Consider the following 27,133-nt stretch of genomic DNA (forward strand, 5'->3'; position numbering starts at 1 on the left):
TTTTTGGTTCATCATCTTTACTGACCAGGTCCTCTGATGCACTCCTCTCATCATCTTTATTAGCCAATGATTGAGGTCCATTACTCGTCATCTTTATTAGCCAATGATTGTGGTCCATTCCTCATCTTTATTAGCCAATGATTGTGGTCCATCCCTCATCATCTTCAGGAGAGTAACTAGCCTATCCCATGGCTAACAAAGAGTTGATGGATCAGGCACACCAAGCATTAGGATGTATGATTGGGAGAGTCATCTATTTTTATTTTTTTCATACTATGGAGTTCTGCAGTTATGGTGTAGATGCATATTGCCATGTAAATCAGTGTGATTTGGAACTGGATTGGCTAATTTTTGGAATTTTTATAAAAAAAATGCGAGATTCTCTATGCATTACATCTTTGCAAGCCATGTCCGATTCGCTTACTCTCATCTGGATAAGAGTAAGCAAATCAGACACTTGGCTTGAAAAGATGTATGCATCACTGTACATAATTTAGAAACAATGATTTACACCAAATTGTGCATTAATTAGCTCTGATTGCACTAATCCATTATAAAGAATGATATTGAAAGGTAAAATCCATTTAGGCATGGTTGTCATCAGCATTTCCCCCAGTCTGATTAAAACCAGACCTTTTGCTCCCCCCTCCCCCACCTTTTTTTGAACAAGGAAATTAAGGGGGGAGCAAGATTGAAAGTCTGGTTTTAATCGGACTTAGAAGTTGATTCATCACATCATAGTTTCAAATATACTGTGTTACTCGGCTTTCATGCAAACAACTTCAACTTTTACCCTTTCCCCAACAGGGATTGGTGAATGGAAAGTGTGTTTTTGGTAAATTTGATTTGGTGGGGGGAAGGTGGGATGCAACAGGTCGGTGAAATACTACTACAGTCCGACTGTCACCAGGTCTGGTGAAATACTACACCCCGACTGTCACCAGGTCTGGTGAAATACTACACCAGGTCTGGTACATACATGTAGGCTTTAATTTGACTTTTGATCATAAGCTTTTCAACAGTTTGATGAATGCACATAGAAAATCTCCTTTATATATTTCAAAATTTAATTATCTTTTAAAAATGATCAAATGTTAAAGCTGCAGACAGACAGAACAAATATGCCCCTTCTCTTCAACATTGGGGTCAATATGACCCTTGACCTGAAAAACAATAGGGGTCCTCTTCTACTCATAACCAACCCACATATGAAATATCACTACAATCAAGTGAATGGTTTTTAAGATATTGAGTGGACAATATGTGGTGTACCAACTGACCGACAGGTGCAAAGCAATATGCCCCTCTTCTTCGGTCCTTTGGATGAGACCGCAAAAACCGAGGTCCTGTGTCACGAGGAAGAACCCTCCCTGCTCAAAGGCCATAAGTGCCGAGCATAGACCTAAATTTTGCAGCTCTTCACCGGCATTGATGACGTCTCTATATGAGTGAAAAATTCCCGAGAGGGATGTTAAAACAATATTCAGTCAATCAATCTTCTTCAAAGGCAGCTACAATTATGTAGCCCTCTCCGATTGGAGGGGGGGGTCAGAATAAAAAAAATCGGACAGGGCCACATTATTGCAGCTACTTCGAAGGGGGCATAAAAATTCTTGTTCTGAATATCTAAGCTAAATTCTAAAATTCAGCAACAGTATAAAATGTGTTTCTAAAACTTTAATGCCCTCAAAAGTGCATATACTGATGAGAAGGCTTTACATAATATAAATACGATAGTATGTATTATATCATTATACATTATCACTAATTTGGACCCATCCTAAAGTTAAAACCCTGGGGTTGCAAAATTCACCATATTTTGTACTTCTTTTTCTGTCTTTTCTAAATATGCATTTAATTTTTATACTTATATCAGTAAACTTAAAAAGCCCTTCAAACGTATATAGACAATAATCACTATAATAATTTTGGCTCCACCCTGAAACCAAACCCTTACCCCCATTAAGGATCATGAAATTTATAATTTTGGTCAAGGACTTCATACTCCTTCTAAATATAAATTTAGTTTAAAGCAGATATCATTGAATTACATGTTTTGCACATATACACTATATAAACCAAGTTTGGCCTCACCCTAGGGTCAGAACCTCTACCCCAGGGATCATGAAATTTACAATTTCAGTAGAAGCCTTCCTGTTCTACATCACTATGCATTTAGCTTAAACATGAATGTGTGGTTTTAGAGAAGAATTTTGAAAATTGGTAGAATTTTGGGGAGTTTTTGCCTTGCCCTCAAGGCCCCAGCAGTCCTGAAATTTACAATTTATGTCCTTCTTGTCCCAAAGATGCTTCAAACCAAATTTGAAAAGAATTGGAATGGTAGTTGACATGAAGAAGTTAAAATGTTCTATTGTTTACACATTTAATAACTAACCATTTTGGCCCCACCCTCATGCCGAAACCCCTACCCCTGGGATCATAAGATTTATAATCTCAGTGAAGGACTATCTGCTTTTTTCTTACACATGTGTGGTTCTACAGGTGAAGATTTGGGAAAATTGGTCAATTTTTGCCCCACCTGCAAGCAAGCCCTTGTGATCAATTTCTGATGAAGGCAACTCAGTCAGATGGAGGGATTGACACGGCAGTGACTATATATTCCCCCTAAAATTTTCATTTCATGACCAGCATGTTCATGATTAGTCATATTAATATGCAAGCAGGGGTGGGGAATAGGGTGTTGTTAAGATGGCACCTCAATAGAGGATCAAGATTTGACATTGGTTGAAAATTTTCTTATCAAGGATTAGTCATTTCAATTATCAAGCACTTCCAAGTACATGTATTGGGGATTCATATTTGATGAAGAATGACAGGGCTAAGGTAATTCAGGTGAGTATTGTGGTCCACGAGTCTCTTTGTTTATTTTTCAACACTCAACCTCAGTATTTATTCTTCAACAAATTCCTCCTATATTGTCATTATTTCTGACACAGATTCTATCGGAGTACATGTATTATCAATTTTTAATACTCTCTGATTAAATCATACTAGGACATTAGTGATTGCTGATGACATACAGTGTGGTTTATGTTGGACGGATACTATAAATTGTTGTGTGGTGATTTAAATCAATCATGTTTATAACATTAAGGACTGCAGAGACAAAGAATACATAATCCCAAAACTATCTATTGTATAAAGTTTATCTTTATTAATGACATATCATGTATTCAAAGTCTGAAATCACGCATGCACACATTTAAATCACTAGCTCACAGACAACTCCTGATGTACAACATTACTCAGTTATCTACCCCTCCTGGAAGTCTGAAATAGAACAAGTCCCAAAAATGAAGCTAGGAGCATCACCGAATTTGGTGCAGTGCTACGTAATAAAATCAATGAAGTTATATTCTATCATTTTTTGATTCAGACTTCCAACAAAGGGGTGGTTCTCTAAAGGATAAATATCTCTTTCTGAGAAAATTCTACAGAGGTAAATAAAACTTTCAAAGATTGACAAGGTATATTGCTTTGAAATTATTCAAGATAATAATATAACCTGTAAATGAAATTATGACTGCTTAAGAAATGCATGGGTGTATGTGCACAATATGATATGTAGAAATAAACAAAATCTACTTGTACACAAAATGATTTATAAGAAACTTCAGCTGATATTTCATACCAACTTTGTCTGCTCACAGAAAACAAATGCAGAATCATGAAGTAGGACACTAAGTATTATCACTGGCTTTGTTTTGTCCAGATTTTTATTTGACCTTTATTTAACATGGCTTTAGCTGTGTTTCAGCTTTTAGCCCTGGCATACATACACAGAACAGTTGCAATATAAAACTACATTATGATATTGTTGAACTTTTAGAACATTTACATTTCAGACATGCTATTACAATTCATGAGAAAAATTAATGAGACCTCACATATAGTTAATGAAATAAATGGATTTTAAAATACTGCAAACAATAGCTATAGTGAACCTGGAGGGAGATACCTGAAACAAATTGACTGGAAAGTCACATATTTACAAAAATTATCATAATCTATTATTACACAAAAAGGAGAGTGTGTGCGAGTGTATTAATCAATCAGTGCTATTTCCTAATCTCGCTGTATTTATTGAGTGTGTAGCAATGAGTGGAGGCTTAGGTAACTATGTTACTGGCAGATAGTCACTATAATGAGGTGCACCATATACGAGTGTTACTGTATGATGACATTATCATAACATCAGATAATCTGTATCACAATAACTCACATGTTGAGCAATCACCACACAGAATAATGTCATCATCAGAGTCTGGGTTTCATTTCAGACACACTGCAACGATATTTCTAAGGAGTTTTCACTAGAGGATATTAAAACTGAATAATGCAGTAAAACAGAAAAATCAGCATGGTTTAAAAGTGTGAAGTCATTCTATACTTTGGTGTAATTCATTTAACATGTGTAAAAGACAAGACTGAAATAACATTGGCAGCACTATGTATAAAAAATGTGTAAATAATTTCTCCATACAGAGAGCAGTTTCTCTCATCAACCGTTCCATTATTGCTGAATTTGCAATGAAGTCTACATAGCAACAAACACATCCCCCGCAGAAAACTGGCCATACATTACCTTAATAACTTTCTTTAGCTTTATGAAAGTTCTATCAAATCTGTTTGCATATTTGTTTAAAATCAAAGCCTAAGACTGTCCTGTTGTTATGGCAGCCCATGGATTCAAATTCAAACATAAACAAAACTCATTGGTAACTGCCGGAAGTGGGTGGGGCCTTTGAGCTCAGGAATCGGGGTCAAGACGCTGGAATGAGGTCCCTAAGTGTCTCGTAGGTTTCACCATTTTTTCTCTGGCTTCTCGCCGACCGTCCTCCTTGTGATCGAAGTCACAGTTGTGAAGTTCTGGCAGTCGATGCAGAGAGCAGAAAACATAATCTGTAATGAGGGACACCAGAGTGAAATGATTCTGTATAACATAATGCTAGACATTGTCATAGTTAAAACTTCGAGACAAGGAAACACAGAATTACTGTAATCTTGTTCCCCCAAATTCGATAGTGGATGCATAATTCTATTTCAGTATTGAAGAATGAACATGATAAAAATAGTTTACTCAGTTTCTAGTAAGAAAAAGTTTGGAGATTTAAGTTTCTCAAAACATGAGCATGAAGAGATGAAATACAACACACATCAGTTTCAAAGTCATTCTGTTATGTTACATCAGCTACATTATCAACAAATACAATGAACATGAAGAAATACTGTACACCAGAAGGGGAGGGGGAGAAATCCACCTAAACCCACAGGCCAATTAGATTTTTGCCCTCAGTCTGAATAAGCTAATTAAGAACTGGGAGATTTACTCTGAATGGTTTTGGGCTAATCTAATACAGGATGTAATCCTTATTAAATGCATTGGGGGCGAAAGCAATGCAGGGTGAAAAGATCTGGTTCACTATATACAGAGTCATTAATTTCCACATCGAAAAAATCACTGGCTGTGCCTACTTTTAATTAAGGTAGAGATTTCATTCTGTTATTACTTTAGACATATAAAGCATTTCTTCAAACTAATTCATTTGTGAAAGAAGATGGCATGTATTTTTATGAAGTTCTTAGTTCTTTAGGGAGAGTCTTGTATTTTGACATATATTTCACAGAACTTAAAATGAATTAACAACTCTTGATCTTAGAATCTAAATTATTTGTACTGTATCTACATTTTTGATGAATAAATGTATCTTAAATGGCTATGGTAAGGACTTCATCGCCTACTAAAATTTACATCCATGCTTTTGTTTCAAAATTAAATGTATTTGATGCAAGAATCCTGATGCAATACATTTCTTTTCTCAATTTAAGTAAATGATTGATTGCATCATAAACATGACATTTTGCACCTATAGGCAGTATTTTTTCATTAAATGGTTATTTTTAATGCAGCTTTCTTCTACAACACACTGAGTACAGGATTCGACATATTTTATATATCTATATCATAGATTTATTCTTCCAGAGCATATAAAATATGATTATTTTTGAAAATTCATGAGGCCCAGATATATCCCAATGTGCAATTTGTCCTTTTCTGGTATACAGTACAATGAACCTGAGGTGAATACACTAAATATGAATCCTACTTTCTTATGCACTACTTTTAATAAAACTATTTCACTAAAATGACCTAGTACATATATATATATATATATTTGTTATTTCACTAAGATGACCTAGTACATGTATATATATATTTGTTATTTCACTAAGATGACCTAGTACATGTATATTTGTAAGACTCTAAAGTGCGATGGTCGCTCCAAAGTGCGATGGTCATGCCAAACCCCGATGGTCTGCGCCAAAGTGCGATGGTTTGTTAATGTTACGGACGCCAAAGTGCGATGGCCACGCCAAAGTCCGATGGTGCAGAGTTCAGTAACGTTTGTGACGTCACGTCATTGTGACGTCATTCTTAACGTCTTTCAAAATAAAACCGAAGAAATGCAACACGGACGACAGCAACGGCAAGGTATACAAGGTTGAGGATAGTGAGAACGGCAAAGTACATTTGCTGTCGAACTATCTACTTCGCCAATACAGTCTTTAATGCATGGTTATTCATTACTTGTGACGTACACGTAATAAAATCCTGGGGATATGCTATGAGGCAAAACATTCTATATGATTTCGAGTTGGAAAATTTTGTGTTTAATTACACGACAATTAGATGGTAATGATATAAATTGAACTTCTTATTTTTTGTACATGGATTTTGCACTGATATTTAAGTGAAACAACACACGGTTGGTACAGTGTGTACCAAAACACCGTGTCGTTTACAAACTAATGGATTTCGGCGTGTCACACCATCGCACTTTGGCGTGTCAGACCATCGTATTTTGGCGCACGAGTGTGGACCATCGCACTTTGGCGTGTCATACCATCGGGGTTTGGCGCAGACCATCGGGGTTTGGCGTGACCATCGCACTTTGGAGTCCCATCACACTTTGGAGTCTTACATATATATATTTGTTATTTCACTAAGATGACCTAGTACATGTATTTATATATTTGTTATTTCACTAAGATGACCTAGTACATGTATATATATCTTTGTTATTTCACTAAGATGACCTAGTACATGTATTTATATATTTGTTATTTCACTAAGATGACCTAGTACATATATATATATATATTTGTTATTTCACTAAGATGACATAGTACATGTATATTTGTTATTTCAATAAGATGACCTAGTACATATATATATTTGTATAGCTGTACTGACCACATTTACACCTGCCAATCTGCCGCTGGGCCAGCTCTAGTTTACATTTACACTGATAACATCGCTTCCTGTTTTTCTGTCCCTTTTCTGGTGATGACTCGGGTGTCTCCGATTCTACGTCAACTTGTGATATATCACTGGAAAGTCAGGTAGGAATAATTATACACATTATGTCAAAAACACAAGCAGGGATTTTTTAACCTTTCATTTCAAGAGCCAGGGTCATTCATATTGGGAAAACCAGTGATGTTTAGTTGAAATAGGGAAAATACTTTTACGCAAAACAAATTGATTTTATTCGTCCATGTAAGCAAACTGTAACTTCCTGTTTTTGGTGGTAAAGAAAAATGGAAATGTGAGTTACAGCTAAGCCATAACCCAGGCATAGTCTGAGTAAGATATATTATCAAATGAAATTTTAAACATGTAAGTGGGGACTGAATCATCAGAATTTAAATCAAACATTTTGAATGCTTTTGTTTTCTTTATCGTTATCTGACATGGAAGAAAAACCCTTGGTGTTTCCATTAAAAGACTTTAGTCACTGTCATGACCGTGTTCAATATATTTGAACCCTGTCGCTTGTTGATTTCATTCATTAAAGTGGTCAGGGAACACCGGTTCCTCACTTGAAGATCTATCTTTAGTTTTGAAATTTAAAAAAAACCAAGAGGCCCATGGGCCATATCACTCACTTGAATCACCTTGGCCCATATTAAAAGATTTTCCCTATATATTTGTATGTAAAACTTTGATCCCTTGTTGTGGCTCCATCATATCCCCTGGGGTCATGATTTTAACAAACTTGAATCTGCACTATGCCAGGAAGCTTTCAGCTCCTCTGGCCCTGTGGTTCTTGAGAAGATTTTTAAATGACTCCACCCTATTTTTGTGATTATCTTCCCTTTGAATGGGCATGGACCTTCATTTGAACAAACTTGAAAGCCCTTCACCCGAGGATGTTTTGTGACAAGTTTGGTTGAAATTGGCCCAGTGGTTCTGGAGAAGAAGATGAAAAAGTGAAAAGTTTATGCCGATGACGGCAACAGACAAATTTTGATCAGAAAATCTCATCTGAGCCGAAAAAAGCTTCTTGTTTTCATTATCCTTTAATCAAACTTTAAGACAATAGTTTTTTAAAGTTACTTCAATGCGACATTTTTGTTAAATTGAAGAATCATAGGATACAGATCCCAAGCTTAAATGCAATAAAGCTATGAACATAGGTAAATCCCCGAGGTATCCAGAGTGGCGAGTTTTTAATAAAAATCAAACAAAAAACATTTGATCAGATTTTTTTTGTTTTTCATCATCCTTTGGGAATTTTAGGTGTCAATCATTTTGGGGAAAACATCTGCTTTTCATCATTAGGATGGGGCCAATTTCGGCCCTCTACAGACCCTAAAAAATCCCTCAAAACAATCTTCATATATTTACAACTTAAATCTTTTCTTCATACATATGACATTATGCACAAACAATATCAACACTTTAATTCAAAATGAAAAAAAAAAATTAAATTAAATAATTTTTTTTAACATAAATGTTTTGAATTTAAGTGAATCAACAATACTGCAAAAAAGGAAGACTTTGTGTATCATCAATATTTAATGGTTATATATGCGTTGTGTTACTGGAAACCTACCGTTTGACTCCTTTTTTCTCGGGGGGTTCTGGAGCAGGTGAACAGGAAGACGAGGATGGGGTTGATTCTGTTTTAGGGGCAGGGTTTTCAGGACTTTGTTCAGAATCCTTTGCTTCATTAGAAACACTAGAGTCTTTAACACTCTCACAAGTTAATTGTTTGGAAGAACTTGGCTGTGATTGGCCGTCACTAAGAGTGCTGCTGCTGCTGTTTTTACCTCCCTCCAAACTGATGCTATGGCTGTTTTGTTTTGCACCCTCCATATGACTGTGTCCACTTTGTTTCATTTGTCTTGCAGTTTCTAAACAAGAAAACCTTCTGTATTAAATTACTACACACTTTGTCTACAACCTTCAAGGGTCATCTTCAATTCATTACCAAAATATATAGATATGTTAAATAATCCCTTTGGAGCATTTCTCAAGTTGTTAAAAAAAATTACAAAGGTTTCAGAAGTCTGATTAAAATCAAACCTCTCACTTTGCTCTATATACGGATAGTCGTAGCGACTGTCCCTATATTGAGCGAAGTGAGAGGTTTGATTTTAATCCGACTGAGGTTCCAGTTAACAGTACAAAGAACATGAAGAAAAGAATGCCATATTTTTTGTTTATTCACAGATATGTATCATCCATTTGCACCATGGACAATTTTTGTGAAGATTTCATGTGGACCAACACCTCATGCAAGAATTTTTCAACAGGATGAGATACAAGCACCACATATGATGTAGTTTTAAATATACATTATACAAGATCTTTGTTTAAGGTGGCTCACTACACCCTGAAATAATTTCTCAAATCAGTATGAATAGATTTAATCATAAAAGATATGATATATAATAAACTTGTAAATATGCCAAAAAGGCAGAAAATATGCATATTTGGATAAAAACATGATTTTCAAACAAATTATTTCAACACATATCAACAAAAGACTCTGGCAGATTTGAACTCGAGATCTGCGGTTCACCATGCAGTCCAATGCTTTAACCACTGAGCTACAATGATAGACACACAAATCGATCGATACAAATAATTTCACAAAACATTTACCGGGTAAATCGCCATCTTGTGACATAGTGTCATAAAGAGTATAAGCTTTAGTGTAGTGAGCTAACTTAAATAGACAAACCCAAATGTGTCTTGTTTATTTTCAAGGGCATGTATATTGCTCTATTACTCAACTTACACAACTTCAATAGTATGCTTTTTTTTTAGAATGTAGAAATGTTGTGAGTGACTCTTTTCCTGGATTACAAACCTGGAGAAATTAGGTGATCTGGTGTGCTTTGTAGGGCATCATTGGTTTTCTCTATGTGTGCTGAAACAGCAAACAAAAACATTCAGTCTTTTAATAAATTTCTGACGGAATCTGTACATATGGGTGAGGAACATTCAACATATAGAACACACACAGCAGTTTCTAAATATATGCAAAATTAAAGAAAAAATTAAGAAAGGAAAGATCGAATAATGTCCGAGGTCTGAACACAATGCAGATCTTGTACAATAATTACCAGATGAGAATTTTTAAGTCTTACTCTAAGGAGGTACTTTACATTGTCATAATGGTTTACTTCCTTTTAAAACATGGATGAAAATATGAATTATCAGCAATATTTGTCTAATTCATTTCGAATTTCATAGCCTAGTTGAGTAGTTTAGTAGGTTTGCATGTCAATTACTGAACTGTAGATCATGGGTTCGAGTCCAGAAGGCATTTAAAAAAAATTCCAGATTGCTTAAAAATCCTTTCTACTACAGCTGCATTTTTGGATTAAATGAAGTAAATTTGAAAGTTTTCAATTTCAAAATATTGTACGTTGCACAAATGCTGTAAAAACTACAAATTAGCATCCACTGAAAAGGTGTGATATGCATCACTTGATTCTCACTGTATCGTGCGTCCCACTGTATCGTGTTATTTTTATTTTCGTCGTTTACGATGTGCAATGCTTCCTTAGCGGCGGGTTAATTTTGGAATCAAAACATAAAATCACGTTGTTTAGTCTGAGGCAATATATTTTGAATTAAAGTATATATGTTATTGGTAAGTTTCAGCAAAATAAGTGGACAAATAATGCAGAATTTGAATTTTTCTAAAAATAGATGATACCGGTACATTATTTTGTTAATTCGAAGTCCAACCCTTCTGAATCAGTGTGCGAAACTAACTTTAAAGTCCTATAGACTTTCGGTCCATAGTCATTTTATTTCCTGTAGACCACAATAAATTCCTATCGACCGAAATTTATCATGCAATATTGATTGTTATTTAAAAATAAATAATAGACACAAATTCGGTTTGGTAATTTGTTCATAGTTTAATTATATTCTTTTTCAATTTCATGCACGTCAAGCTTTTCAATTAGAATTTCGTTTTCTTTTACATTTTGTTCCAGCTCAGTTTCACTGCCTGATTCTTCACATAAGTCACATTTACTACGTTTCGTTTTCTCATGATTTTCTGCGACTTTAGCCTTGCTGGAACTTGTACTGACCGCTTTCCGTTTGATTCAAGTGTGTGCACTTTCCCCATATCTTTAAAACCTTTGAAAAAAGACATTCCGAATTTGCACGAAAATGGCGTACATTGAAGTAAATATCAAATTGACCCCCAATGATTTGTAATTACATTGTAGAACATTTTATTACAGCTAAGGGGTGAACAGAAACATCAGCATACTACATATAAACTGGTCCCACTTCTCATATATGTTTAATAAGCGAAAGGGAACCAGTTTTTTTACTCAGAATTCCTATAGACAAGTTGGTCTATAGCTATTTTGATCGTTATAGACCGATTCGATTTTCTATAAACATTGTCTATCGGTCCATGGTTAATTTCGCACACTGCTGAATCGTTTTCAAAATATTGTATGGTTATTTTCATTGTCTAGAATATGTGATTAGCGCCAATGCTAAAAATTATATGGAAAGCCAGAAAGATAAAAATGAAATAGATATTTTCATGAAAATTTGACTTGGCTTTATTTCTACTGCAAAGTCATATAAGATAAATCATTTAGGTACAATTAAGATATTTCAAACATATTTATGATCATTCTTTTTATTCAAATCAAGCAATTTTCAGCGTCTGAATGTAAACAAATGTAGGAAAACAATATTTTGGTGCCAAAAAATCATTCATTTATTATTATTCACTCACAGCATAAAAATTAAACAATGCATCAATCATACAGGTTAAATTTTCCATGTACTATGTACATTTGTTTTCTTTACAACGGGTCAGATGTAAGAATAAAACCAAGTGTCTTGTAAAATTTTAACAAATATTGAATTATGTCACTTTTTGAGCTCTATAGATCGATTTGATGACGTAGCACGATACAATGGAACTTTTCAATTTCAAGTAGCACACCGTATTATTCACAACTTAAGAGAGAGAAAAATTTAAATTGTTTTTACTGTGTCGGTTAAGGAAAAGATGTACTTTTTTAAAATTACAAATTCAAAATGTTGGCATTTTAAAATGTTTTCATAGAAAATGTTTAACTAGCACAATACAGTGAGACCGGGCTAATTCCTATTTTGCTAATCATTAGATACTAAAGTAATAATACTTACATTTATAACATTGTGAACAAAGTCCTAGTGTACTGGAAGATCTGAAATTTAGACGGAAGCCTCCAATGAGTGAGAAAACCACGAAAATATACCATATTCATTTTATACAATGAGAATACGTCAAATACTTCAACACAAGTGTCCAATACTTTCCTCAACACTGATCAAATGTCCAAAACAAGGACGTATGAGAACGCATAGTACAGGAAAATACACATAATAAAAAGAATTCATGTTTCTTTAAAAGAAAGAGCAATTTCCATTAATGAAAAGTACAAGCTGAACTGATATACCAAAATGTAAACAATGATTGCATAATCAAGGAAATTAAACTCTGGTCTGCGACACGCGATTTAAATAAACGGTATTTGTCTATATATATATCATGGGATTGTACGTATAGACTCAAATATTACAATTTCAGATGTTTCCTCGAACTCGCCGCCAGCAAGAGTTCGCGTGTAGCGACCCGCCGTTACACGTAATCACTCTGCAACAGAGCAAACCTACCCAGCCCCAGATCGCCGTGGGATTGATCATAGATGAACATGATTGATAAGGTGCGAGCCCGGATGTTTGAACATTTTTACCAATACTCTAATAGTATTTCAGATCATTTACTTGTACTATGACTTCTTTTCACTAATACATACAATTTTACCTTAGGACGAAGCGTTGACCAAACAAGTCCCAACCCACACCAAGAAAATCCTAGCGACCCGAGCCTGTACACCAGCTTTCGTCACGGTGGTGATTCAGACCTTCCTGTGACGTACTTACCCCCAAAATCCACACGGGCAGCGGGGTTGATCGTTACTCTTCGATTTCTCCATCACCTACACGAGTAACATGAGAAAATACTCCTTTCCAGGGAAAATTCTCCTAGTGACAGAATGACAATCGACAGCTGGTTGTCGTCAATTCGAGGCTGTAAAATATTTCCGGTTCAAGGTTCATCTTAAAAAAAGAGTTACTTCCCTTAGACCGTGTCCTGACTAGGTCAAAGCCTCGCATATAAAGGCTAGAATATAGGAATTTTATAGAAATAAAGCAAATAGAATATCATAACTTACATGTTGTGGAGATAAAATTCTATTAAGATACAGTATCTGGCCATAAGTGAGTCACGTCATTCTATTTTTTCACTAGGCCTTATATCTTTTATTAAAAAAATGCTTTTTTAGAAAAAACATATTGCAGCATTGTTGCTCATTTTTATAGATATAATTTTTTTTAAAAATACAAAATTGTTTGTAATTTCTTCACATAACTTTGAAATAATTTTATTGGTAGGTGTTGCCAGGGACCTATATACTTAGTATATAGGTCTCTGGTGTTGCGGTGAAATCACGCGTCAAATGCAAAATGTTGAAATTTTACGGCACAAAGTTAAGAAATTACAGTATTTTTCTCAAGAGGTTGAAAATTTTTACTTAATGATTTCAAAAACTATTCTGAATGATCATGGTATCACAATTTGCTTAGCATTATAGGAAAAGAAAATTTTAACAATGTTGCCTAATAAGTGAAAAAAATATAAAAATTGGGACTAAATTGACCTCACAATAAATTTTTATAAAAATTGTTTTTTCGATAAAATATATAGTGAAAAAATGAAACTGATGGCCAGGTACTGTACATGTATATATAAATCTTAAAAATATTCCGACTACTGGGACATTTAAAAAAAATCCTGTAGAAACTTTCATAAAAGTCCCAAATAAAAAAAAATTAATAAACCTACACGTATCACTTGGTGCGTGAGATGGTCTACGAACCATGGACTTATCAATGTTTTAACAAGTTCCACTACTTTCTCCTATAAATACAGTGTGTGTGTGTGTGTGTGTGTGTGTGTGTGTGTGAAGAAAAACAACCTTTGAGGAATTCCGACTATCTTTTTTGTGTATTTTTATTGACGTTTTTACCTTTCCCGATCCCGCAGATATTACTTCACGTGACCGTCACTGAACTTTCCAACTATTGACGTCACAATAAGAAATAAACATTTCTTTTTTTAAAAAAAGATATAAAGCCACCAACATGGACAAAGAAAGTAAAAATGACGACAATTTCGTTCAATTGTGTGAAGTGACATTTGACGATTTTTATCGTTTGATTCTTAGTGACGACATAGAAGAGGTGGAAAAAATACTAAACTGCGGTGAGCACATCAATCTGAACACAATTCACACCCAGAACACCCCCCTGAACAATGATGGACAAATCCCATCTGTTAGAATGCCCATTCTCCATCTCGCTTGTATGTACAAACGCCTTAAGATCACACAGCTGCTATTAGAGTATGGCGCCGACCCGCTCTACAAGGATGAACAGGACCACCGGACCCCAACCTGGGTCCTGCTGATGTATTGGATGGTACCGGACTTGTTAGTCAGTAGAGTGTCATCAGACGACGAGGAAGCAGACGAGATACAGAGAACCTTCGTAAGGAACCGCAGACGACATCTGTCAATTGCCACCAGCCTTCTGGATCTACTGCTGCAATATTCAAATGACCCTGATCAACCGAGCGTCATAAAGGCGAGGACCCTGTTACATTTGTGTGCTCAAAGAAATTTAGTCAACCCCATCGGTCATTTGCGAAAGTGGAAGGCTTCCATTGATCCGCTTGATCAGGACAGGAACACACCGGCGATGTTAGCTGCCATTCACGGGAATCTGGATAGCCTAAATGAACTTCTGCGTCTTGGGGCCAATGTAAAGAAACGAAATAATGCTGGTCGTAATATAGTACATATCTTGGCCAGCTCGGAGAGAACAACAGCATCACAAATGGCATTATTGTTTAGAAAATTCCCAAGTTTGACGAAAGTCGTAAACGAAATAACACAATGCGGAGAGACGCCACTCCATCATTGCGCCGTGCGCGGTAACGGTGAAAAAGTTCATCTCCTGATATCTAAAGGCACCGACTGTTCCATAAGGGATATCTACGGCCAATCTCCGTTGTATCTTTTGCTGAAGCTACACAGTATTGCGTGCGTTTACCTAGGATTCGTGTCCCTACTCACGGAAACATCACAACTATGGCTAAAGGATGCTGAAGGGAATTATCCAATCAAATTGATGGAAGACTCCCCTCGTCACGTGAGACGGAAGTTGCTCGAGATGAGCCGCAATCCACCCCGTTTGTACGGAATATGTTTACAGAAAATGTACAACCTCCTGGCCAAACCATGCGACTTGTCCTGTGCCGCTAACATATACCGGGACAGCAAAATGGTGTCTATCGCGGACGTTCTCAAACTGGACTGTCCAAGAGGACTCATTATGGACATTCTGACGTATAAGCATTGCCTTCGGAACAAGTGGTCGCATATTATATTTAGTCACACATAGAGATTCGTTACAGCTGGCATAATCAGATGTATGAAATATATGTATCTGAAGAATGATGGCATATTGATATATCAAAATCACTCCTCGTCATGAACATAACCCGTAATTAAATATATATATATATATATATATATATATATATATATATATATATATATATGATCTCCCATGGTTTATGGCTGGATACGACTATTATCCAACGAGTTTTGTGTTTTCTATCCCCGAGCTTTGGCGAGGTGATAGAAAACACACAACGAGTTGGATAATTGTCATATCCAGCCACAAACCATGGGAGATTCTTTTTATCACATATTTTATCCTAACAGACATTTCCATAATTCTGTTTTGTTTGCCTCAACCCAAACTACATCTGTAAGGTTAACATTACGCAGCTACAAATAGTTCGTTGGGAAATGTATATAAAAATGAATATTGACTCTCACAATGTTTAATTCATAAACGATCATTTTTAAATGAGTGAAGAAAGAAACTCATTTTAGAACGTTTTACTTTGAAGTCGTGTGATTATTCATGAATACGTCAGCCATCCGAATCTGTGTCGTAGATGACGGGCGGTCTTCATTTGGATTTGATGTGTAAATGTTGACGATGAATTTTCCACCATGTATATCATCATTCAGGGGATTTTTATGTTTCATGTGAGATGGAGGGCCGTGTACCTTTCATTGATAGATGTGCTTGTGTTTCTTACATCTGTATTTGTGATGGAATGGTTTTGTGTACAGTTGAATTATGTGCGTATCCCGCGTTCATTTGGTGCATGAAGTTGGAAAGTTGATATCCACTAGATCACAGATCACAGGGTAGATATGTGAAAAACGATCTTAGTGTGTTCGCTTCCCAATGTGGACTATCGGGTTTTCTAACACTCAGAAAGATTTACACATTATGACATGATCTGTTATGACAGAGATGGGGGCGTTCAATAAAATGGTTTTCATTTTGAGTTATAAGAAAAACGATTTCAATTTATGGCACCTAATGGGAGTATATTTTCTTTCAATATATTTTTGTTTTCTTGATCATTGAGAATATTTTATGATCGATACAAAACATGATCAGGCCTGAAGGTTATAAAACTTTTACCGTACTCGTACTCAAACTCGGCCATGTTTGTTTTGAGTACAACTCTGAATACGCTCCGAAACAATTATGTATAAAGATCTAAGTTAAAATATGTGTATAATGCAAATACCTAGCTACGGAAAATTTTCAAAGGAAGCTTGAAAGTTGCAGGTCTTTTCCCTCAAAATGTATAAGTAGCTGATTTTCTTTAAAAGCGTGATATCTGAAAATTGATAGCATTTGAGTTATCAAAAATCACTTTTGAAAAGTGACGGTATATTGAGATTTCAAAATCACTCCTCTTCCTGTACACAACCCTGAGTTTTTTTATTTCGTTAAGGTAAGTATCAATTATTTCTTAAAAACTATAAGTAGATGGATAAGTTAATGGCTTTCTCCATAACAATGAACAAGCTCATTTTCAGATTCAAAACTCACCCCCTCTTTATTGATTTTACCCTGAATTGAATATTTGTGTCTAGTAAATACCCGCCTTTACTCCATGTAAGTAGCTGGCTACTTGTAGCTAACATTTCTTACTTTAAGTAGCTGGCTACTAGTAGCTGACTTTTCTTACTTTAAGTAGCTGACTACTTGTAGCTAACTTTTCTAACTTTAAAAGTACTGACTACTAGTAGCTAACTTTTCTCACTTTAAGTATTGGCTACTAGTAGTTAACTTTTCTCACTTTAAGTAGCTGGCTACTTGTATCCAATGCTTCTCTTTTATAAAATAGCTAGAACTTTATATATAGTTAGAATTTTACATGTAGCTAGAACTTAACATGTAGCTAGGACTTTACATGTAGCTAGGACTTTACATGTAGCTAGAACTTTACATGTAGCTAGGACTTTACATGTAGCTAGAACTCTACATGTACCTAGAACTTTACATGTAGCTAGAACTTTACATGTAGCTAGGACTCTACATGTAGCTAGAACTTTACATGTAGCTATAACTCTACATGTAGCTAGAACTCTACATGTAGCTAGAACTTTACACGTAGACCTTTACATATAGCTAGAACTTTACAAGTAGCTAGAACTTTACATGTAGCTAGAACTCTACATGTACCTAGAACTTTACATGTAGCAATAACTCTACATGTAGCTAGAACTTTACATGTAGCTAGAACTCTACACGTAGAGCTTTACATGTAGCTAGAGCTTTACATGTAGCTAGAACTTCACATGTAGCTAGAACTTTACATGTAGCTAGAACTTTACATATAGCTAGAACTCTACATGTAGCTAGGACTTTACATGTAGCTAGAACTGTACATGTACCTAGAACTGTACATGTAGCTATAACTCTACATGTAGCTAGAACTCTACGTGTAACTAGAACTTTACATGTAGCTAGAACTCTACATGTAGCTAGAACTTTACATGTAGCTAGAACTCTACACGTAGAGCTTTACATATAGCTAGAACTTTACATGTAGCTAGAACTTTACATGTAGCTAGAACTTCACATGTAGCTAGAACTTTACATGTAGCTAGAACTTTACATATAGCTAGAACTCTACATGTAGCTAGGACTTTACATGTAGCTAGAACTGTACATGTACCTAGAACTGTACATGTAGCTATAACTCTACATGTAGCTAGAACTCTACGTGTAACTAGAACTTTACATGTAGCTAGAACTCTGCATGTACCTAGAACTTTACATGTAGCTAGAACTCTACATGTACCTAGAACTCTACACGTAGAGTTTTACATATAGCTAGAACTTTACAAGTAGCTAGAACTTTACATGTAGCTAGAACTCTACATGTAGCTAGAACTTTACATGTAGCAATAACTCTACATGTAGCTAGAACTCTACGTGTAGCTAGAACTTTACATGTAGCTAGAACTCTACGTGTAACTAGAACTTTACATGTAGCTAGAACTCTACATGTACCTAGAACTCTACATGTAGCTAGAACTCTACATGTACCTAGAACTCTACATGTAGCTAGAACTCTACATGTAGCTAGAACTCTACACGTAGAGCTTTACATATAGCTAGAACTTTACATGTAGCTAGAACTTTACATATAGCTAGAACTCTACATGTACCTAGAACTTTACATGTAGCTAGAACTTTACATGTAGCTAGGACTCTACATGTAGCTAGAACTCTACATGTAGCTAGAACTCTACATGTAGAGCTTTACATATAGCTAGAACTTTACAAGTAGCTAGAACTTTACATGTACCTAGAACTTTACATGTAGCAATAACTTTACATGTAGCTAGAACTTTACATATAGCTAGAACTCTACATGTACCTAGAACTTTACATGTAGCTATAACTCTACATGTAGTTATAACTCTACATGTAGCTAGAACTTTACATGTAGCTAGAACTTCACATGTAGCTAGAACTTTACATGTAGCAATAACTCTACATGTAGCTAGAACTTTACATATAGCTAGAACTTTACATGTAGCTAGAACTGTACATGTACCTAGAACTGTACATGTAGCTATAACTCTACATGTAGCTAGAACTCTACGTGTAGCTAGAACTTTACATGTAGCTAGAACTTTACATGTAGCTAGAACTTTACATGTAGCTAGAACTCTACATGTACCTAGAACTCTACATGTAGCTAGAACTTTACATGTAGCTAGAACTTTACATGTAGAACTTTACAAGTAGCTAGAACTTTACATGTAGAACTTTACATGTAGCTAGAACTTTACATTTAGCTGGTTACTATAGAACAAATATTTATTCTTCTGAAACCAGAACCCTTACCCCCATGCGAGAACATGTGCTGATTTACTGGTTATGAGGATATGATAATAAGTTTCTGCTACTGTCGCCTGAAGTGAAGCGAGTCTGAGAAGCATTGCCCGGTTAACAGCTCGAAGGCAAGACAAAAACCTGAATAGTGATGTCTGGGAAGATGAAAATATGTGACGTGACAATGGCTCCTCTCATACACATTGCTGCTGCTTACATATTTTCCTTACGGCCACTGTTTCGGAATTCTGATGTACTTAGAACATTCAGTCGTTGTACAGGTTACAAATGCATTGATTCATACAAAATGAATTCGTTATATAAAATACATTGGGAATGAATTCCTTATCTACGTCTAATGCTGGAAGTGTGGTCATTACCTCGGGTTGTTTTCGATCAGCCTAATATAATGGTGTATCGACAAGAAACCCGGATTTTTCTTCACATCTCTACTTATAAATGTGGATAATATATACATTTGACTGGCCAATGCATTTCCTTGGTTTGACATCGAGTCCTGTTATATTTACCAACAATCCATTTCATAGCATCCACAATTCAAATTTTATATCAGAAATTTCCCATTTGTATCAAATATCATTTTGAAGCATATAGAATGTAAATTAAGAAAATCGCATTTTGGGGGTTACCGGTCGTATTTTGTTACTAAAAATAGATTGTGAAATGTCATGGTCGTGAAGTTGTTTGTGGCCACTTTTCTACAAAATATGTGTTTCATAGAAAACAGAGCGTAAAGAAATTGCTTACAATTTGGTCCTGAGTTTATTTTGCACACTGTAAAATAAATTTGTTAAGTATTGTATAACTAAACAGTGCATGTTACACACATCATATTTAGATATCAACCTAATTACTCGTTTCGCATATATTCACATATTGTTTTGCGTCCCATTCAAGAATGCTTCACTCATGTAGATACGTCAATTTATCAGATATTGAATAGGAAGGTTTTCTTAACAAGTAGGTCAACCTCCAAGGTCACAAGGTCAAACAACCGGTCACGGTAGCTCAGTGGTAGAGCTTTCGCTTCGTAACCGGGAGATCGTGAGTTCGAGCTTCGCTAGTGCCATGGTCGCGTGAAACCTAAGACGTAAAAATAGGTAGCGACTGGTCCTTCGCCAAACACTTGGCATTTAGAGGCGATAATCACGTATCTTTTGGAAATGATCATAAAAACGGAGGTTCCGTGTCGCGACAGGCATTAGCACATTAAAAAACCCTTACTGCTACGACCCTGAGCGCTTATAAAGCATAGGTCCAAACCTACAGCTGGTGATGTCTCAATGAGTGAAACATACTCGAAGGGACGTCAAACAGACATACAAGCAAGGTCAATCATCATGTTTTACCATCTAGAATTTATATAAACATACTGTATTATGAAAGTTCAGGAGATATTTGATAGGTTAGGTTTTCTTAAAAAGTAGTTCAAACTCCAAGGTTAAGGTCACAAGGTCAGAAACTTTACAAGGAATGTGTGAGAGCACTAAAAGCTATGAGTAAGGTTAAAGTTTTGATATTTGGGTCAAACTCCAAGGTCAAGTTCACAAGGTTAAATATCGTAGATGAAATTTAAGGCTCAAACATAGGTAATTTATATGCAAATTGGGAAAACACTACTTTATATAGTTCATGAGATAAGATAGGTTCAGTTTTCTTAAAAGTAGGTTAAACTCCTGAACAATTCAAGGTCAAGATCAAAAAGTTTTGACACCAAAATAAAGGTTTTGTCACACGCTTTAAGGAATGTGGATATGAAATATGACAGCTCTATCACTTGCCATTCAAAAGTTATCAGCAATTACTGGTGTATGCTTGTCCTGTACTATCGACTCTGTCTGTACAATGAAGTGGTGCTTGTCCTGGACTATCGACTCTGGCTGTACAATGAAGTGGTGCTTGTCATGTACTATCGACTCTGTCTGTACAATGAAGTGGTGCTTGTCATGTACTATCGACTCTGGCTGTACAATGAAGTGGTGCTTGTCATGTACTATCGACTCTGTCTGTACAATGAAGTGGTGCTTGTCATGTACTATCGACTCTGGCTGTACGATGAAGTGGTGCTTGACCTGTACTATCGACTCTGGCTGTACGATGAAGTGGTGCTTGTCCTGTACTATCGACTCTGGCTGTACAATGAAGTGGTGCTTGTCATGTACTATCGACTCTGTCTGTACAATGAAGTGGTGCTTGTCATGTACTATCGACTCTGTCTGTACAATGAAGTGGTGCTTGTCATGTACTATCGACTCTGGCTGTACAATGAAGTGGTGCTTGTCATGTACTATCGACTCTGTCTGTACAATGAAGTGGTGCTTGTCATGTACTATCGACTCTGTCTGTACAATGAAGTGGTGCTTGTCATGTACTATCGACTCTGTCTGTACAATGAAGTGGTGCTTGTCATGTACTATCGACTCTGTCTGTACAATGAAGTGGTGCTTGTCATGTACTATCGACTCTGGCTGTACGATGAAGTGGCGCTTGTCCTGTACTATCGACTCTGTCTGTACAATGAAGTGGTGCTTGTCATGTACTATCGACTCTGTCTGTACAATGAAGTGGTGCTTGTCATGTACTATCGACTCTGGCTGTACAATGAAGTGGTGCTTGTCATGTACTATCGACTCTGTCTGTACAATGAAGTGGTGCTTGTCCTGTACTATCGACTCTGTCTGTACAATGAAGTGGTATATGTCCTGTACTATCGACTCTGGCTGTACAATGAAGTGGTGCTTGTCATGTACTATCGACTCTGTCTGTACAATGAAGTGGTGCTTGTCATGTACTATCGACTCTGGCTGTACGATGAAGTGGCGCTTGTCCTGTACTATCGACTCTGTCTGTACAATGAAGTGGTGCTTGTCATGTACTATCGACTCTGGCTGTACAATGAAGTGGTGCTTGTCATGTACTATCGACTCTGTCTGTACAATGAAGTGGTGCTTGTCCTGTACTATCGACTCTGTCTGTACAATGAAGTGGTATATGTCCTGTACTATCGACTCTGGCTGTACAATGAAGTGGTGCTTGTCATGTACTATCGACTCTGGCTGTACAATGAAGTGGTGCTTGTCATGTACTATCGACTCTGTCTGTACGATGAAGTGGTGCTTGTCATGTACTATCGACTCTGGCTGTACAATGAAGTGGTGCTTGTCATGTACTATCGACTCTGTCTGTACGATGAAGTGGTGCTTGTCATGTACTATCGACTCTGGCTGTACAATGAAGTGGTGCTTGTCATGTACTATCGACTCTGTCTGTACAATGAAGTGGTGCTTGTCATGTACTATCGACTCTGGCTGTACAATGAAGTGGTGCTTGTCATGTACTATCGACTCTGTCTGTACGATGAAGTGGTGCTTGTCATGTACTATCGACTCTGGCTGTACAATGAAGTGGTATATGTCCTGTACTATCGACTCTGGCTGATTTTTGAGAATGGTTCCCATGTACATGTGTCTTCATATTAACAAGTTCGCGAGCTTACCTTTCTCTTTAATATATAACGTAGATGTTTAGGTATGATTTACTTTAAGCTGAAGTGGATCAACAATTGTCCTGCAGCGCATTATGTAGATTGTTCACATTTCCTACTTGAATACATTTTATGTCTATATCATTAATCGTGATCACTCATATCAAATATAGATTATATGTACATTGTATACACAATTTTTATATTTACTTTGATTATCCTGTAGTACTGACTCGTACTGCTTTTTGAAGATTATTCACATATATTCTAATTGAAGTATATAACTTGCTTTGACATTTTGAGATAAAGATATTGCCGAAAAATTTGCTGCTGTACTCCATTATGTACTTGTGCTATGGGCGCAGATAAAGGTTCTCTCTTCTCTCTAGATCCACACATTCATCTATCTTTTTATCTACATAGGACTGTTTGAATATTAGCCAATATTCCCCCTGATCTGACAAGTCAATATTCCCCCTGATCTAACAAGCCAATATTTCCCCTGATCTATCGTATGGATGTGTTTTTGGGTCTAGAGATTTCAAATACTGAGAGTCCGGGAGGCTTAGCGATTAACGCACCCGCTTCTCAGCGCTGCGACCCGAGTTCGATCTCATGATCGGCAGTGGTTGTATGTGGGAGGGTGAAGTGGTCGCCCGCTCGGACACGTGGGTTTCCTCCTACAAAATGTCTCCGTTAACGCCCACTTCTCTGCAAGTCGGTAAATAGTTAATTTATAGTTAAAGTTTATTGTTGTTGTAAAACTTTGTATGTCCGACTTTAAAACAAGATTATTCTTATTACTCGATTCAGCTAAGACGTTATAAGTGATCGCTAACCTTTCTTCTGCTTTTGTGTCTCGGACTAATATATTGACTTGTATACCAGTCACAAATGTCAATACTAGTATACGTATCCATTCGAAAATCAAATTATTCGTGGGCACCTCCTTCCCATTAGCTTATACCAATAAACTGCTTGTATGATTAAATTTCGAATATCTTTATGAATGTTTTACATTCTTAACTAAAATACCAACACGTGATAAAAAAAAATACCACAGAAATTAATTCAATTTAATAAGCTTCTTCTGTCCCGCGTTCACCAACATCTACAATACACAATGTACAATCTTTTGAGTCTGTCTGAAAATAGTCCTAAATATTTATATTGATATCGTGGTAATTCTAATTTGACACAATTACATCGAAACGCTTCATCATTTATATGGTTACCCCTCGACGACAAAATATTGAAAATTGACAGCTTATGACCGGGTCCCCGGTGTTACCGCTCCGCCTCGCGATATTTGATGTGACGGTAACGGGTTCTTTCTATTTTTCAATATTTCATTGTTCATTTTTGGTTCCAATCACGGTCTGGCATTTACAAGAGTATGATGTCAAATTCTTTACGGACAACCTCGTACACAGCGGATTACGGACAACCTCGTACACAGCGGATTACGGACAACCTCGTACACAGCGGATTCAGAATGCTAGAAATCCAAAGTATTTTAATGACACGTGGATTGATGAACTTTGAATTGATGAGTGGAAAATTGTTTAGTTTATCTGAGCAAGTAAATTCGATTTGTGAACACGATGTAATCAAGCTACGAAACAAAGCACAATTTTCACCTCCTGCTAGACACGTCATGGGTGTTTTAAATCGTGTGAATGTTTAGATTTCAAATAGAATCTGGTGATGTTCATTTGTAATGCTTATTCAAACTTCAGCGTAAACCGTTATCACTGTTTCAGCCATTTAGAAAACTCGAACACCAAAAGTACGCGATTTATAAAATGTATCAAAGCGCCACATGGTGAACAGTGACGTCATAACGTGTATATACATGTAATGATAGATGATAGACAACACAATCTGTCTACGTCAGAGAACGAACATACACACCATCAATTAGCTGTACTCAGAGACACACATTGATTGAAAACCAATTGGTTATATAGAATTTAGATAGATTTTTCAAAATGATAGCACATTTTTAGCCAGCAGGCGAAACAAATGTCATTGACTATCAGCTCTCCGACAGAAACTTCAACCACATTACCATAAAAGAAAATTAAAAGACCATGAATTGTTTTAGGCGATCCCCTCCGTCACGTTGGTATTGATTAAGGTTCGGTGAAGGTTCCTTTGTATGTGGTGAATACCCTAGTCAGACAGATATGGCGGAGGAGAGTTTTAAAAATCAAATTAACCTTATTTTATTGCTGATGATCTTCAGGGCCCCCTGGAGGCTAAAACCTCCATTACGTGGAATCCATTGGCGGCGATTACTGAAGATGATGTAATGGTTATGCCTTCTGTTGAAAAATACTCTGTATGAACAGGACAGGCCAACATCTATAAGAAGGGGAATCTATTATAGAGTATCACGTGACAGCTATATTGTAATGAAGCATACCCAAGGGAAGCGTTTGAAACAAAATTCTGTGATTATTTCATTCGGAAGAAATAGTAATGATCCAATGGATATACCCAAACCTATTGACCTTTACCTATTGACCTCTACTTTATGATTTATCAATATGTTTTCTCTGGATGATGTCGTGAAGTCTCGCGAACTGACCATTCACCTTCCGTATGGGCTACTTATGTGACCGAACAGTGTTATAAATACACAGTTGGACGACCTTAAGTAACGTGTACGAGATATCACAGATAAGCTTAAAAGGCAAAAACTTATAAATGTAATACTGTAAACATATTACAACTGACCAAACCTCACATACTGGTCATTGTAAATAGAATTCGTCTGTATACTATCAAAGAGTTACTGTACTCTGAAATTCAATTGTACACAATCCAACAATTACTGTACTGTGAAATTCAACTGTATACAATTCAACAATTACTGTACTGTGAAATTCAATTGTACATAATCAAATAATTACTGTTATGTGAAATTCAACTGTACACAATCAAACAATTACTGTACTATGAAAATCAACTGAACACAATCAAACAATTACTGTGAAATTCAATTGTACACAATCAAACAAATACTGAACTGTGAAATTCAATTGTGTACAATCCAACAATTATTGTACTGTGAAATTCAATTGTACACAATCAAGTAATTACAGTACTGTGAAATTCAACTGTACATAATCAAACAATTACTGAACTGTGAAATTCAACTGTATACAATCCAACAATTATTGTACTGTGAAATTCATTTGTACATAATCCAACAATTACCGTACTGTGAAATTCAACTGTACACAATCAAACAATTACTGTAAAATTCAACTGTACAAAATCAAACAATTACTGAACTGTGAAATTCAACTGTATACAATTCAACAATTACTGTACTGTGAAATTCAACTGTACACAATCCAACAATTACCGTACTGTGAAATTCAACTGTACACACTCAAACAATTACTGCATTGTGAAATTCAACTGTATACAATCCAACAATTATTGTACTGTGAAATTCAATTGTACACAATCAAGTAATTACAGTACTGTGAAATTCAATTGTACATAATCCAACAATTACTGAACTGTGAAATTCAACTGTATACAATCCAACAATTATTGTACTGTGAAATTCAATTGTACACAATCCAACAATTACCGTACTGTGAAATTCAATTGTACACAATCAAACAATTACTGTAAAATTCAACTGTACACAATCAAACAATTACTGAACTGTGAAATTCAACTGTATACAATTCAACAATTACTGTACTGTGAAATTCAACTGTACACAATCCAACAATTACCGTACTGTGAAATTCAACTGTACACAATCAAACAATTACTGAACTGTGAAATTTAACTGTACACAATCCAACAATTACCGTACTGTGAAATTCAACTGTACACAATCAAACAATTACTGCACTGAGAAATTCAACTGTGCACAATCAAACAATTGCTGTAAAATTCAA

The 27,133-nt window shown here is 35.9% G+C and overlaps 2 protein-coding genes across 2 annotated transcripts; one reads left to right on the forward strand and one right to left on the reverse strand.

Moving 5' to 3' along the window:
* Positions 1–3,153: 3,153 nt before the first annotated feature.
* On the reverse strand, positions 3,154–13,471 carry LOC125650942 (AN1-type zinc finger protein 3-like). The gene is made up of 6 exons (XM_048879516.2): positions 13,292–13,471; positions 12,512–12,552; positions 10,185–10,244; positions 8,922–9,222; positions 7,277–7,413; positions 3,154–4,923 (listed from the first exon to the last, which is right to left on the reverse strand). The coding sequence occupies exons 1-6, from the start codon at positions 13,342–13,344 to the stop codon at positions 4,772–4,774; spliced, it is 744 nt and encodes a 247-aa protein (XP_048735473.2). The 5' UTR covers positions 13,345–13,471; the 3' UTR covers positions 3,154–4,771.
* Positions 13,472–14,554: 1,083 nt separating this feature from the next.
* LOC125649420 (ankyrin-1-like) lies at positions 14,555–15,874 on the forward strand. The gene has a single exon (XM_048876964.2). The coding sequence runs from the start codon at positions 14,555–14,557 to the stop codon at positions 15,872–15,874; it is 1,320 nt and encodes a 439-aa protein (XP_048732921.1).
* The last annotated feature ends 11,259 nt before the right edge of the window (positions 15,875–27,133 follow it).

Source organism: Ostrea edulis, chromosome 5 (genome assembly GCF_947568905.1).
Source record: "Ostrea edulis chromosome 5, xbOstEdul1.1, whole genome shotgun sequence".
Lineage (NCBI taxonomy): Eukaryota > Metazoa > Mollusca > Bivalvia > Ostreida > Ostreidae > Ostrea > Ostrea edulis.